Below are 14,884 nucleotides of genomic sequence, written 5' to 3' on the forward strand. Positions count from 1 at the left end.
TATTTAGTTTTCAACAATTTTTCTTCAATCTTGGTAATTTTCCCATTGTTTTGTTTGCGCCTTCGTCTTTTCTGACGTTGGAGAATCTGAATCGTTATGGGGCGTTCCGTATGAGTCAGAGCCTTCTTCTGACTCTTTTTCACGTTTTTGGTTTTGGGTTTTTCTATTACCGCTGAGACTTTTTCGTTTGTGTTTTTTACTTCTCTTAAGGTTTGCACTACTTTTTTCCTGCCAAGTGGGTGATGTTGAGCGGGTTCTTGAGGGTCCGGGTTCTCGTTTCTCTTGAACGTTAAAAGACGCTGACTGAACCGCGTGTTTGGCATTTCGATTTATTACCAGGTTTTCATTCAAGTTGAGAGCAGTTAAAATGTTAATGAACGCCGGATTGTGTAATTTTTTCGTTGGTTGTTGTATGTCGTATAAAAATATTGTAGCTTTAAGTCCTGTTGGTACTTTATCTACATATATCACCTCATTGTCACGGTTTATGGTTACTCTTTCTGAATTTTCTATGATTTCAAGTACGGTTTTTGCTCTAACAAATTTTTTGTCTTCTAAAACTTGTAACTGTCCTAAAATGCTTTCGTTCTGTCTATTGCGTTTCTCTTCTAGTATTTCGTCTTTAACACGTTCGACCGGTACTTCTTCATCGTCCGTTAACAGTTTAAGCTGTTCTTGTTGGGGCTCAACATCATCCGTAAATGTTTCCTTCGTTGCAGTAGTCTTACTAGTTTGTGGAGGTAATTGGGGTCTAAGCCGGTTAAGATAGGACAGTTGAGCATTTTTATGTTTAATATTATTATCATGAAGAACACGTGCAGCATGTGGCTGCTCTTTAACATATAAGTGTTTCGGAATTAGAATGAATTCTTCAGCAGTCATCATTAAGTTGTGAGGTACTTGTAACAAAAATAAAGTATTTGTCGAACTAAATGGAAGCCTTCTTTACTCAAAATAATCGCACGTTTTTTGACAACATTGGTTTTTGGAGTTATTAAGTATTTGTATGCTGTCTCGAATCGTTCGATGTTTGCGATTTTAACGGGTACGTTTCCATTGACTACATTGAGCAAACATTCACAAATAAGTGTTATGATCTCACGATTTGAAGTTTTTCTAATTAATCTTCTTAGCTGGTCAGGTTTCAGTTGTACCATATGCCGCAGAATAGATAAGTTTTTCTTTTTCATTTGTGATTGCAGTAGTTTCTGCTTCAGTTAAGGGTAAATAAAAAACTGTTGGACCAGGTGGTGTGATATTTGAACAATATCTCAAACAATCTGATGTACGGGGGTCCAATTCGATTAGAAGATGTCCAAAAGAGTCTCTGGTAGCTAATTCGTAACAGTTTCTCAAAAATTTTGATACATTCAATTGTCTTCCTAAAAGATCTAGTTGCTGAACGTCGCGAGGCGATTTGAACAGAATGATGTGTGAAGTGTTCAAATCAATCGTACGCGACCATCGACTTTGTTGAAACAAGTTATGCTTAACATATATTACATCTATCCCTCTATGTCTACCCGCAGTCGCTAACCTAACAAATTCCTTGTCATTATAGATGTCTTCACATGAATCATCGAAAACTAGAAGAACATTTTCTAATTTTCTCACAGATTCGAATCCGTCGAATTTCATGAACTCCACATTCACTTCGCGAGAAGACACTTTTTCTGAGAATGCAGGTTGCATCTCTTTGTAAAGATATAGAACGGTTCCAAATTTAGGGTAAAAAGTATTTCCCATCAGAAGTTTCAAAATTAACTCAGTTTTCCCGGATCCTGAAGGTCCCACAATCGCCATAAAAATTCTTGTCGAAGTATCAATCACTTTATTCATATTCTTGGGTTTGGTAGTACTTAACCAACCAAGCCTGATAAAATCGAGAACCAAACTGACGTTTCTTCGCAACTTAATTTAGTGAAAGAAAGTTTGAGAATGCAGAAAGTTAGTAAAATTAGAATTACTACCATTTGCGCAACAAAAACTACTTCAGACCTTGGCAAAGTTACATTGTTACAAAACTTCCATGATTTTTTTTCACTGTTTGTCTCGTTATAAACAAACTCTGTTACTATTGTTGCGTCAGGTTCATCTACTGCTGTTGTTGCTTCTGACATTTGAGAAACTATTTATTCTACAGACTGCGTTAGACTTTTTCTCTCTTTGAATGAAGCTTGTAAAAAATTGAATTAGTTTTGAGAACAGTAAAAAATTTCATAACGTGTGAAATCTCTATCATTTATGTCATGCATTTCTAAAACAAAGTTTGCTGGGATATTTGCAGTTTTTTTGTAGTACATTATTTTCTTCACAGTATCCTCTTTCACAATCGTCTTAATCTCATCTGGCAATTCACTGCTGTTTAGATCCATCTGAACTCCTGGCTGACGTTTGGGTACTAAGACTAGTTCGGGAAGATATACTCCTCGCTTGCTGGCTAACATTTCTGATAAACTTGAATCTCTGGAAGTATACAAATTGATCAATAACTGGAAAAAACCTCTTCAACGTAGACAACTCTTCTTCGGAAATTATTATTTGCTCCTTCCTCTGAACAGTTTGGCCACTGCAATCAATACGCTCTATTCTCGTTAATGAAATTTTGATATCACCCTCTGGAGTCATCCACGCACAAAGCATTGAATTTGGTGATAGGTATGTCTCCACTTTCGCTGATCTCTCGCTGTTGTTCATTTTTCAACCAATCATAAAAAACCTTGGTTTTCTTCAGGGCACAATGATTCCTGGAGTTGTAATGTGGAATATGTTTATTGCAACTTGGATAATTTTTAAAATATAAGTTTTCAACCCGAGGGCAGCCCAAATCATCTAGGTTTTCAATCTTTCGGTCCAAGTACTTGGCCAAAAATTCTGTCTTTTCTTTTCCTTTAGCGTAAAAAACGGCACCGGGATTTCTCAACACGAAACTCTGAAGTATTTGATTCAAGTTTATATAAAGATAATCACCGTTTTCCCAATGGAGACCGTGTAAATAATTTGTTAACCAGTTGTAAGCTTTTTGTTCAAGCTTTGGTAGTATATTGAAATTCACTGGAGGTAGGAAAATGAGTCGATCGCTGTAGTCTGAAGTTGTTATTGCTAATTCTTTAACCACAAAGGCGTTTTTCTTGTAACGAAAGCCTTCCACGTCAAGCACAACTGATCTCTCGCCTAGCATTCTAGTAAATGATAAACTTCTGGTTTTTTCAACTTAATGAAAAGGCAGAACGCTATTCCACTCAAATGTCCCAATAAGCTGTTATTACAGTTCCAGGGCAACATGTAACAGTACGTGGGACCCTGTTGATAAAATTCGTGTATAAATCCGGCCGCATCGTGCAAAATAGCGTGCAATCGTAAAATTTTGGAATTTTTCAAGTATTTGTCTAAGGAAGAGTTATCAATACCAATCAAGCCACCATAAGGTCTCAACTTAATTAAAATGTCGTAGTTAAGGTTATCAGAACGAACAAAAAACAGAGAACATGCAGCTAGAAAATAGTTGCGTCGGTTAGAATTATCAGGATAAGTTTGTTTCAAAGACGTATAAATTTTGTGAATTATTTTCAAATCAATAGGAGTTACTCTGCTTTTTTGCAATTTCATTATTTATTTTTTCCAACACCTCTCCAACCTGCTGAATTTCAAGCCAGTGGAAATAAAAGTGACCTTGCAAATACCATTTAGTCTCATTAAGATAACGGTGGTAAATAATTAAATAAACCACCGGAAGTTTTTTGTATTTTGATAGCTTGTTGAAACATAGACGGATTTTTCTCTCCAAGTCTTTATCAACCCATAATGAGTTAAAGTCAAACGAATAGTCGAATACGTTTTCATAATCAGCAAGATTCAAATCGCTCACAGTACCATACTTTTGTTTTGTAGAAATGCACCAAGAGATTTGTTGAAGCTCACTCAAATAAAATTGTTCTTTGAAAATTAACTCGTATTCTTTCTTTGAAATTTCCTTTGCCCTTTCGAGGAAGACGACGTAGCGTTCATTACTAAATTTGAAAAATGAGTTTTTTTCTGCGGTTGAAAACACTCTTAATTGTAAATGTTCATTATCAATATCTTCAGTACACCAAGTTCCCTCTAATTTCATTTTTCTTATTTCAAAATTTGACAAATTTATCATTTGGTATATTTTGCCCAGAAACGGCCGCCGCCTTTTGAGAGTAACTTCAATTTACTGCCTTTTCACCAAAAAATTTAGGTCAAGTTAAGGAATTAGTTTACTGCTGCCAACAGTTAAGCTACGCTGCCAAAATGGCCGGCGCATTTTTATTATATACCATAAAAGGCAATTCCCCGTTCACTAACAAATTTCAACTAGGTCGAAAGTTCATTTGCCCGAAACAAATATAACAATTAATATGATTCATATAATTAACCAGGACCAATAATTAGGACCCCAAAATTTGGAATTAGAAAGATTTTTGTATCGTGTCCCTTGTTGTTAAGCTAAACTTAGCAAGATCCTAAGTAGGGGGTCTTCTGCTTTTTGGGTGGAAAATTTCTTTCGTTTACAAAATCCTAGGATAGGGGTCCTCCAAAAAAATAAGGACCCCTTTCCTAGGATTTTGCTTTACGTGAGGACCCCCCCCCCCTTAGGATCCGGGACACGATACAATACTACTATCCGCATTGTTTGGTAGATCGCCATTAGGCCAGCACGGACGGTCGTTTTAGTTGCCTCATCAAGCGGAACAAAAATACATTGTCATTCGTAAATCCTGTGGATTTAGTTAATATCAGAGTTTATTTTAGGTCCACTTCATTTTCTTTTGTCTATCTTCTTTCAAACAAATTATTGTTTTTTTGCCAGATAATGTTTCTCTCCAAAACCTTAAAACCGCCTTCATAAACAAATTTTACGACGAATTCAAAAAAAAACTCTCAAAGCGTGGCCCAAAAATATTTTAACGAACATTGTTACCAAAATTTATGATAAAAACTTTTCAACTGAAAAAGAGAAGACTTTTTCATGAAACGATCCAGAAAAGAAAATATTTTTTAACATATGAAATGTTTTTGAAGTTCAGCTTTAATTGATTCTCTTGAGTAGTTATTTTTAAATGTGTAGCTACTTTTTGATTTGAGTTCCTTCTGGTATCTATCGTGTTTAATGCTTGTGCAGTTGAGGTTTTTCTCAATCGCTGAACTTGGGACTCCGACGATTAATTTTTCGCTTGAAGTTGTACGCAAAAAAAATTTAAGTCAAAATTTTCATGCATTATTTCAGTATTTGACTCCATCCTGCACTGATGAAAAATAGTTTTAATTCACCTGACTTTTATTTGCAGTGCTCACAAATCATTTTTGTCCCCTGAAACTACAACGAACAACTTTTGCATTTGCAACTATAATGAAAGTTGCTTATAGCACAAGAAAGATCAGTAATGTAGCAACTTAGCCGACAATTTTTGAGCAGACCCTAGTTGAGCCGAAAAAACTGACAAAAGAAACACTTGCATTTGCAATAAAATTGCTTGAAGCACGAACAAAATCCGTGATTATTGGCAATTTGGCTGACAAAACTTGAGCAGACAAATGAAAGCCCGAAAAATCATATTTTACGGAAACTTTTTTTCAATTGCATATAAACTTAAAAAAACAAGGTCCAGCCGAGAAGCGAACCTTAGACCTAAGGATGGAAAAATGACGGCGTAACCCCTGGGCTAATTGGAAAGGAACCTGAAAAATGTGAGGATTTAAAATTAAAGACACAGAGGCGAAGCGATCCCACCGCAAAAGCATTGCAAGCTAGCAGACAGGAAAGGAGAGCCAGTAAATTTAAAAAAACGGAAAAAAAGCTTCGGAAAAACCACAACTAAAAAAACTTCAAAATGTTGTCAGGAATGATGTTTCATAAAAAGCGTTTAATAAAAATTCAAAAACAATTATCAAGAGAAATTAAATTGTTGTCATGAAAAACTTTTAACTATAAATTCTATTCTGAGATTTTTAGCGTTTTGTGCGCTCCGGAGGAAAGCATGCAAATTATGGTTCCCTCAAACCGAGTAAATATAAGTCCAAATCATATACTCCGACAAAATTTTTCAGCGAAAAAAAAAACAAAATATATACGAAGTCAAGGTTAGTAGAATTACAAACTGCAGGAGTAAAATGATATATAAAAAGCAACTAAAAGAAAAACTGCGCACACTAAAAAATACATTTGCAAGATGTGGAAGCTAAGCCGAAAAACATAAGCAGACAATTTTTTTAACGGAATATCTCCCGTTGGTTTTTTTTTTAAAAAAAAAAAACAGCTATCCCAGGCGTATTCGCTTCCTCCAGACTCAGTGTGCCTGAGACGCTTACAAACTTAAATTCATTATGAGCCAAAATACCAAGTGATTCTGTTAAACAAGTTGTTAACCCGAAAAAGTCTACATTTCGATTTGATAACGCTCACTAATCGCAAGCCTAATAAAGAGTTTTATTCAGTAGAAAATGTACGGCTCCAAAAGGGGTTACTCATTCGAACCTTTCATAAGCAGACCTTTATTTTTAACACCAGCCCTACATGAACACCAACCATTTAAATTTTTGATTAAAGAAACTGCCAGTTAAAATAAATGGTTGCGCAGGAATGGCACCCATCGAACACAAAGAAAAACCCCATTCGAGAGCATATCGAAATTCAATTTCAAATAATTGTGCCATTTATTTCTGAAAACTAACGTCTTTTAAATATCTCGGAACTCATCTGAACAGTAAACTGAATTTTCATCTTATCCTTTATCAGGTAGAAAATGAAGCGTTTTAGTTTAGTGGAGCTTTTTTAATTTGATAAAAACTTTAATAGGACCGCAGTTATAACTTTCCTTGAGTTGTTATGTTCAACCAATCATTCAAAACTGGATACTTAGCTTATTAAAACACGGACAAAAATAATTTGTTAGAACTGCAAATGAAAGTCAGAATTAGAAGTATTTTCCATCAGCGCAAGATGGATTAAATTATTAAAATAATGCATAAAAATTTTACTTGAATTTTTTTGCGTAGGAAAATTTGAACTTCACGCAAAAAATTAATTGTCGAAGAGCCAAGTTTGAGAGAAGCCACAACTGAACAAGCGTTAAACACGAAAGATACCAAAAGGAACAAATCAAAAGTAGCTATAGTTAACAATAAATTCTCAAGAGGATCAATCAAAGCTGAACTTCGAAATTATGTTGAATTGTGTTTAAAAATATTTTCTCGTCTGGGCCAGTTTCATGAAGAAAGCTTCTTTTTTCAGTTGAAAAGTTTTAATCATAAATTTTGGTATCAATGTTCGAAACAATAATTTTTGAGCAATGCTTTGAGAGAACTTTTTTCATTGAATCGTAGAAATTTTTTACGAAGGCGGTTTCAAGGTTATGGAGAGAAACAATAAATGACAAAAAAAATTGTTTGAAGACAGACAGTGGATTTAGTTAATATCAAAGATTGTTATTTTAAGGCATCCTCATTTTCTTCTAACTAAATCCACAGGATTTACAAACGGAAAATTATTTTTGTTCTCCTCTTAATGAGGCACCTAAAATGACTGGCCGCACTGCCCTAATGGCGTTCTCCCAAACTAAGCGGATTTATATTGCAACTTTTCATAAAACACTCTATAATTAAAACAAAGTACATTTTCAGTAATATAAAGTAAGCAAAGTACTCTAATCAAAATAGTTTATTACAAAACAACGAAACATAACATCGCAACACTTGCGATAGCAGACAAGCATAGCATTGCTAGCTAGCAGACAAAATGAAATGAAAGCCACTAAGTCATAAACATATAACTTATATATTTTTATTTAAAAATCAAGCCCTGGCCGAATTCGAACCTAGGCCTTTAGACTTTCTAGTAGTTTGTACCTCTAGGCCAAGGTTACTGTAGAGGAGCTATAAAAACTGACTTTATTATCAATCAGGATATCAAATCAAATAATTCTGTTCAACTAGTAGTTAACCTTAAGAAGATCAATTTGTTTACTTTCGTATACAGTCTTTAATCCCAATTGATAACGCTTGCTTATCACAAGCCGTAGAAAAGCATCAAACCATTTGAATCAAAAAATGACTAAAACACATTTTAAGAAGAGGGATTAAAAACAAAACTTAAACAAAGTTGGAAAAAAATTTTTCAAAGAGAACCAACAAGTTTAAGCAATAGTTGAATCAAAATCACCTGACACGACTGGAAATTATTAGACAGTTTTTGGAGAGAAACAACCCGAGAGAGTTGAAGCCGACATACAAACAGCAGAAGTTTACCCAAACTGTTTAACAACGCTAAGAAAAATCATATTGCAATAATTAGCATGCACCACCTACACAGCAAACGTATGAGCCCACATTTTTTATTACAGTTTATATAAGTAGTACATGAGATGAGTGCATTTACTCTTTCTGATTTTACTTATCTGTGAACAAATTTATTCATGGAAAATGTATTTTATAATCGTTTTTCCATAGAGTTGACCTTCATGCCTGGAACAACAACTTAAGTGTTTAAATTTAGCCTGTGTTTTTTTCGAAGAAAACTGTCCACCTGAAAAAAGAATAATAATCGGATCATCATTTGCCTGCTTTTTTGTCGAATTAGTTGACACTGCACAGAATTTTTGCCTATAATTTTTGCCGGCAAGATAGTTAAGCCGGCATTTAAATTTATGAAAGATCCCTCGCGTTCAAACTAGAAAATCTAAAAAAAACTTAACCATTGCAAAGTACGATACAGCTTAAACGTGAAAAAATTCCTTCATTAAACATGCAAAAATAAAACGTTGTGAGAACTTAAGCATGGCCGAGTAAGTGAAGCCCGAGTTTACCCAACTCCTGAAAGCACATTCGCAGTATCCAGCTACAAAGTTGGGAATTACAAATCTTTTGAACTCTTAAAAACTAAGCTTTCTTAAAAATTAAAAAAGAAATCATAAAACTCGTTATAACTCGAAAACATCAAGGAATTGAATAGTCATACTTTAAGGCAAGAGTTGTAACAGCTGAAAGTACCTGACAGCATCTAAGTACAGGTAGAGAATTGCAACGGTCGTGATTATTTTTTAATTTAAGTTTCCTGAAAATTTCTAATTTCAAAGAAAAAATTTCTAGAACAATTTATGATTGGCGCTTTTTTGATAACATTAACCCAGCTTGAGAATACTGAATCAATTGATAAAGTTTTTATTCCGCTGGGAAAAATAAATGCCATTTTCGAAACTAGAAAACCTTCACGTTTTGCGCCATTTCCACGTTCGTATTTGGAGAGTGTAATTTACTTCACTTTCAGCAGATGAACTTCAATTGCTCTCAAAAAGTGCATTAAACCTATGTGCATCAATATTTTGAGCCTTTTTCCCGATCAAAAAAATACAAACAAAAAAAAACAGCAAGACCTATATAAGAGTCTTCACTACGTTCATGACTCTTAAAAAATGCTCAACCATTGCAATTTACGATACAGCTTTAACGTGAAAGAAATTCTTTCGTTAAACATGTTAAAATAACACGTTGGAAAAGCTTAAGCATGGGAAGATAATGAAGCCCGCATTTTTACATACAATAGACAGATTGCAGAGGTTTTCTAAAAAAGCTATTATTGAATATGAAAATCATATTCTCCATGACCATTTTCGGGATCATGCAGACAATTTCAATATCCTTCAATTTTCTCTGCTAAATCAAAATGGCTGACATAAAGAATGCCGACAACATTTTGGAAATGCTTCTCCGTAAGACATTCTTAATCGCATAATTGGACAGTGAAATAATACGTACCATCGTATTTTCCTCATTAAGTGCTTGTACAAGTCTAAGCTCGCACTGATTTGCCAGTTGAAATACTATTAGCCTTTTGGGGCAAAATGCATTTTAAACACGGATAGCCGGTTGCTGTGCAAGTAGCACAAAATGTTCCGACATAGTCTAAAAAATACAAACTTAACTTCAAATTAGTGTCGCTTTTATCTGCGTGGTGTGATAAAATGATCTGAACGAAAAATTGGAACTGAAGACTATTCGACAATCTTGGTAAAATAGGCCAAAATCATAGAAAAATGACTAAATCAATTTTTTTTTGAATTTTTGCAGTTTTAACTTCCAAATGCCTAAAAAACCCTAACCAACTTTTTTCAAGTAATGCTAAGTTTTCATTGCCTAAATTAAGCAAAAATCAAAAAATTTTCAAATGCTCGGAACATTAACCTTGTTAAAGCTAGAAAAGATAAAAAGACTGAGTCGTAACTGAATACTGGTTGAGATCAAATTATATTTTCAAATTTCAAAAACAACACATTATTCTCCCAAACAATCGTCAAAATTTATATTTGAACAAATTGATCAAAAAATATTAACTTCGTTCAATATTGAAAGAAAGCATATTCGCCATTATTAAGTTAACACTAGGATAATTTTCAAATTCAGTGCACCAATCACCAATCCAAATTTCAACCTATCAGACACTTTCACAATAAACACTTTAAATATTTCACATAATGTAATGCCCCATAATAAACTGCAGCAGTCCAATAATAAATAAAGTAGTTCGAAAATCAGTCAAAACAAGCTTTGTGAAAATTGTGGTCGTTTTGGTCTGATTTAGGCAGGGATTTGATCCAGGGGCGGATTTAGGCACCTCTCCCCCCCCCCTCAGGGATTCGACCCCTTGCCGACCCAAAGGGTCGCCCTTTGTACTATTTTGAGATATCCATATTTGAAGACGAACCCTAAAAACTTTCTAAATTGTTTTTTCGAAAATCAGCCCCCTCAATCGAGAAAACCTTAGATCCGCCCCTGGTTTGACCGACCCTCTGCCTACCCAATACTATTTTGAGAGATCCTTTTTCGCTGAATAACCCAAAAATTTTTCTTGAGGCTCCAATGTATTCTAATTATGAGGGGAGTGCGCGCGCCGAAAGAAGGTAATTCTCTGGTCCAAAACGTGCCTAAAAACGCTTTTTTGGCCTATTTTCTAAAATAAAATTTGGTCGAAATAGGGTCTTTATAGTGATTTGAGAGACCTTAGAAAATCAACTTGATCGACCTAAGAAAAGGTCGCTTGAAAAAACCTAGATCCGCCCCTGGTTTTAATGAACAGCTTCCAAGTCCTGGACTGCTACGTACAACAGCAACAGCTTTAATAAAGAATCTGCGAACCATTTTTTGCGCTTTTCGTGACGAGGAACTCAAAAGAGCCATTGCCTAGAGTTCATTCATTTCGATTCAAATGAGACTTAGCGAGTCATTTTCCACGAGAGGCGCTATCGTTTTGTACTTGACCAGGTACTGAGTTCCCTCTGTCAAATCCACAACACCCTCCGGGTCATTTTCGTCGATGAGCACCTATGAAACAAACCGATTCCAAATATTTTCCTAACAAACCGATTCCAAAGCACCAATCTCTCTACAGCCTAACAACTAGTTTGTTTTGTTCGGTCATTAATGACTTGATTAGTTCGGTCATTAAAAACACGCCAAGGTTTGATAAAAATAAATACAATACAAAAAAAATTCATCACAGAAAAAAGGAATAAAACGTTTATATTTTATTATTTCCAAGTCGTAAAGTTAGCTTTGAGCCACAACTCGGGGTTTTCTGACACGGGGAGCATGACTTAAGGCCCAATTAGATTCAATACAACTTCAAAATTCACCGTTTTTCTCGACTTTCAGAAGTTCTCATTGCAAATAAAAAAAAACTTCAAAGGCAAATCTTATGTTTAGTTGTGGCACCTGTCACCCTCTTTCGCGTTGAGTTTTCAAACAAACTATTTGTGTAACTACTTGCCTGTTTCTGTGTTTGGTTCACTTTGAGAAACACGTAGTGGTTAAGGTTAGGTTCCCGTGTCAGGAACTGATCCTCCAACTTCCGGATACCAAGAGGAAGCTTATCCAAGACCTGACTTTGTAACTGTGTCTTGTACAGCTGCTCAAGTTTGATGGCGAATTGTAACTCTTCTGGTGACATTTTGCTGTAAGCTTGTGGTGGTTGCGATCTGTATTGCTGAAACAAGAGTTCGCTTGTTTATTATGGAAAGATAATAAAAACTATTTTGAAAGTTCAATAACTTTTAATAGATGTTTGAAAATGAAAATTAACAATTTTTGAGTCTGAGCACACATTTTGATCTTTAACATTTTTGATAAAAAATAATGTTTCTCTGCAACAATGCGCAATCTTTACTGTGCAATTTTCCTGTGCACAAAATTTTCCGACCAAGACAATTCAAAAACATAGTCAACAGCCTGTTAGAAAAGTGTCAATGAACGCAGAGATTGAAAACAGACTTTGCACCGAACGTTTTTCAATTTTCGATTTTCAACAAAATATATAGCCCTAAAGTTTTTTAAATTACAAGAACAGCTTATGATTGACAATTTTTTTTTGATACAACCCAATTGTAGAATAGTGGATATCTGTTAAATTGTAATCCATTTTCGAAACTAGAAGTCGTTGACTTTTAAGCTGCCGTTTATGCTTTTGTAATCAGAGAGTGTGATTTGTCTTCCTTTAACAAAGGAACTTCAATTGAAGTTAAACGAAATCAAAAATCGAACAAAAGATCAAATTTTCGACATTCTCAAAAGATCATCAAACCTAAGTGCCTTCACTACGTTCATTGGAACTAAATAAATTCAAAACATTTTTTACACAGAGGCAAAGCTGCAAGTCCGCAAACATCAGCGAGAAAGCGGTAAAGATTCAAGAGCTTTAAAATGCACAAAAACTCAAAATTTGGTTGTACCAATTTGGAATGTCACTAAAGGCAATAACACTAAATTTGCATGTAAAAAATTATAGTGATTTAAACCAAATAGCGTAAAATTTATGCATTTCAAAAATTTCTCGAAGTATATCGAGTTGGAGAGTTTCTGAAATTGAAATTTGATTTACATTTAGTTTTTAATTTTTGTTTCCAATTTTTCTTGACACTTCTTGAGATTTTTTCATATTTCACTAGGAATCAAATTCACGACTAATAGGGCTCAATAATATACCACATTTGCCGCTGTACTACCTTTCTTTGAGGTAGCCAAAAATAAGGAAAACCATTTATAGAACGTAGTTCCTTTCCACTTCATGAAATGGGCGGAACAATAAAACAAAACTGCATCAAAGAATTTAAAAATTGTAGACATTTCGCACATTTCCAGGCAATTTTAAAATGCAAACAACCTCGGATGAAAACCTAATAATATAACCAAATGATAGTTGGAAAAAAAGTAATAAAGCAGGGAAACTGAAAAACAAACCGACTTAATTTTTCAAAAATCTTCAACTTTTGAATTTCGAATAAAAAATTAGATGGCCTTAAAACTCAGTGAATTTGTAGAACAATTTATGATGGACACGTTTTTGTTAAAATTAACCCAATTTGAGAAAACTGGATTAATAGGTAAAATTTTTATTTCGCTGGGATATCTGATAATTAACTTCCATTTTCAAAATTGGAAGTCGATCACGTTTTTCGTGACCTGTTACAATTTTGCTGTTCGATAGGAGTTTGCCTTCCTTTTAACAATAGAAATGCACTGAACTTTACAAAATCACAAGTCAAACCGCGAAAAATCAAAATTGAGCGTGAACAGATTTTAAGACTTTTTCCTGAGACGTTCATTATTGTTAAAAACACAAAGATTATGAGAAATATAAACTTACTTGTAGTAAATAAAACACGTGCTGTTCAATTTTGTTTAGTCTCAGTCGGAGGTAACTAGAAACAAGATATCGAATCCTCTGAATTTCCATCTGGTGGATCTCCATGCGAAGATGATCCGAATCAACGGACGAAGTACTAGCATTTCTCTCCCGGATCAGACCGGCTACTCTCTCTAATTTACGCCCCATGGAGCTAATCTGGTCAAGCAGGCAAGTCACTAACTCATATTTGGAGTCCAACAAGTCTGGAGCAAACCTCTCGTTGATCCAGGCAGTTTTTAACTGATTAATGACCTATAATCATAATTTGAGGAAATTAAAATTACGTCTTTTTACAATTCAGTGTGATTTAATCCTTGTCTGAAAGCTAATTCTTTTTGAGACCTAAGTCCGACAAGTCTAATTTTCTTATTGTTCAGATCACTCTCGCAAGTGGTCTGAATCTTAATTTGGAATGACTTAATTATCCGCTAGCTGCCTAGGTTGAGGGTCTGAAGCTATATAGCTGCATGCCATGACCTATAAGTAAGGCTTATTAATTTTCAGAACCCTAGGTTTCACCTCTTGCGCTGAAAGCTCAATTTCGTCATCTGCAATAGCATCATTTCCATCTTGCAACTCTGGTGGAAGCCCCACAATATCATCGAGCAACGTACTTGCATAACTCTTCTGAGCAGTGGAAGATTGACTCCGTGATTGCGATGCAGAAGTACCGTTTTCCATGCTTCGACTACTTGTAACAGAATTCAAGTTTCCATCACCAGGGGGAAAACTATCATCATCGAGAAAAAGAGGGTCAATGTCCATAACATCAAAAACAATCTGTAAATACTAAATCAATAGGCATCTCATCGAGAAAAAAATACGGAAACATCAAACCGCGCAAAAAAACGTTTACTCCGCGAACATTTAGTTTACTCTAGTCCAACTAGTTTTGAAATTTTCAGCTCCTCCTTGGGAATAAAGAAGTTTTCAAAAAACTTCTACTACGGAACTCAAATGTAAGAAAAAAATCTGTTCATATAAACCAACACCAACTTTCAACAAAAAATTGTTGTTCAGACGGTGGCGTGTCACGGAGCCGAATACCCGGTTAGCCGAAAAAAAATTACTCCCGGATAGCCGAAAAATAAATTCGTTCCCAAATAGCCAAAAAAAAATAGTCCTATATATTAAAATTTCTTTATTGAAAAGACAGTTGGAGTGCTGTTATTTGACCATTTTTTCTTG

General features: G+C 34.7%; 2 protein-coding genes across 3 annotated transcripts in view; one reads left to right on the plus strand and one right to left on the minus strand.

The window, feature by feature from the left end:
* LOC134841641 (dnaJ homolog subfamily C member 13-like) overlaps positions 1-14,884 on the plus strand; it is a 554,774-nt gene that overhangs the window by 264,308 nt on the left and 275,582 nt on the right. The gene's annotated exons all lie outside the window — the stretch shown is intronic.
* LOC134841795 (DNA replication complex GINS protein SLD5-like) overlaps positions 10,237-14,884 on the minus strand; it is a 493,875-nt gene continuing 489,227 nt past the window's right edge. Inside the window, exons 2-5 of the mRNA XM_063857832.1 lie at positions 14,216-14,476; positions 13,655-13,948; positions 11,783-11,998; positions 10,237-11,337 (exon numbers count right to left, since the gene is read on the minus strand). Of these exons, the coding sequence (XP_063713902.1) occupies positions 11,218-11,337; positions 11,783-11,998; positions 13,655-13,948; positions 14,216-14,461 (876 nt within the window). The 5' untranslated portion in view covers positions 14,462-14,476 and the 3' untranslated portion in view covers positions 10,237-11,217. The remainder of the gene's footprint in view (positions 11,338-11,782; positions 11,999-13,654; positions 13,949-14,215; positions 14,477-14,884) is intronic.

The sequence above is a fragment of the Symsagittifera roscoffensis genome, chromosome 1 (assembly GCF_963678635.1).
Source record: "Symsagittifera roscoffensis chromosome 1, txSymRosc1.1, whole genome shotgun sequence".
NCBI classification, from domain to species: Eukaryota; Metazoa; Xenacoelomorpha; order Acoela; family Convolutidae; genus Symsagittifera; species Symsagittifera roscoffensis.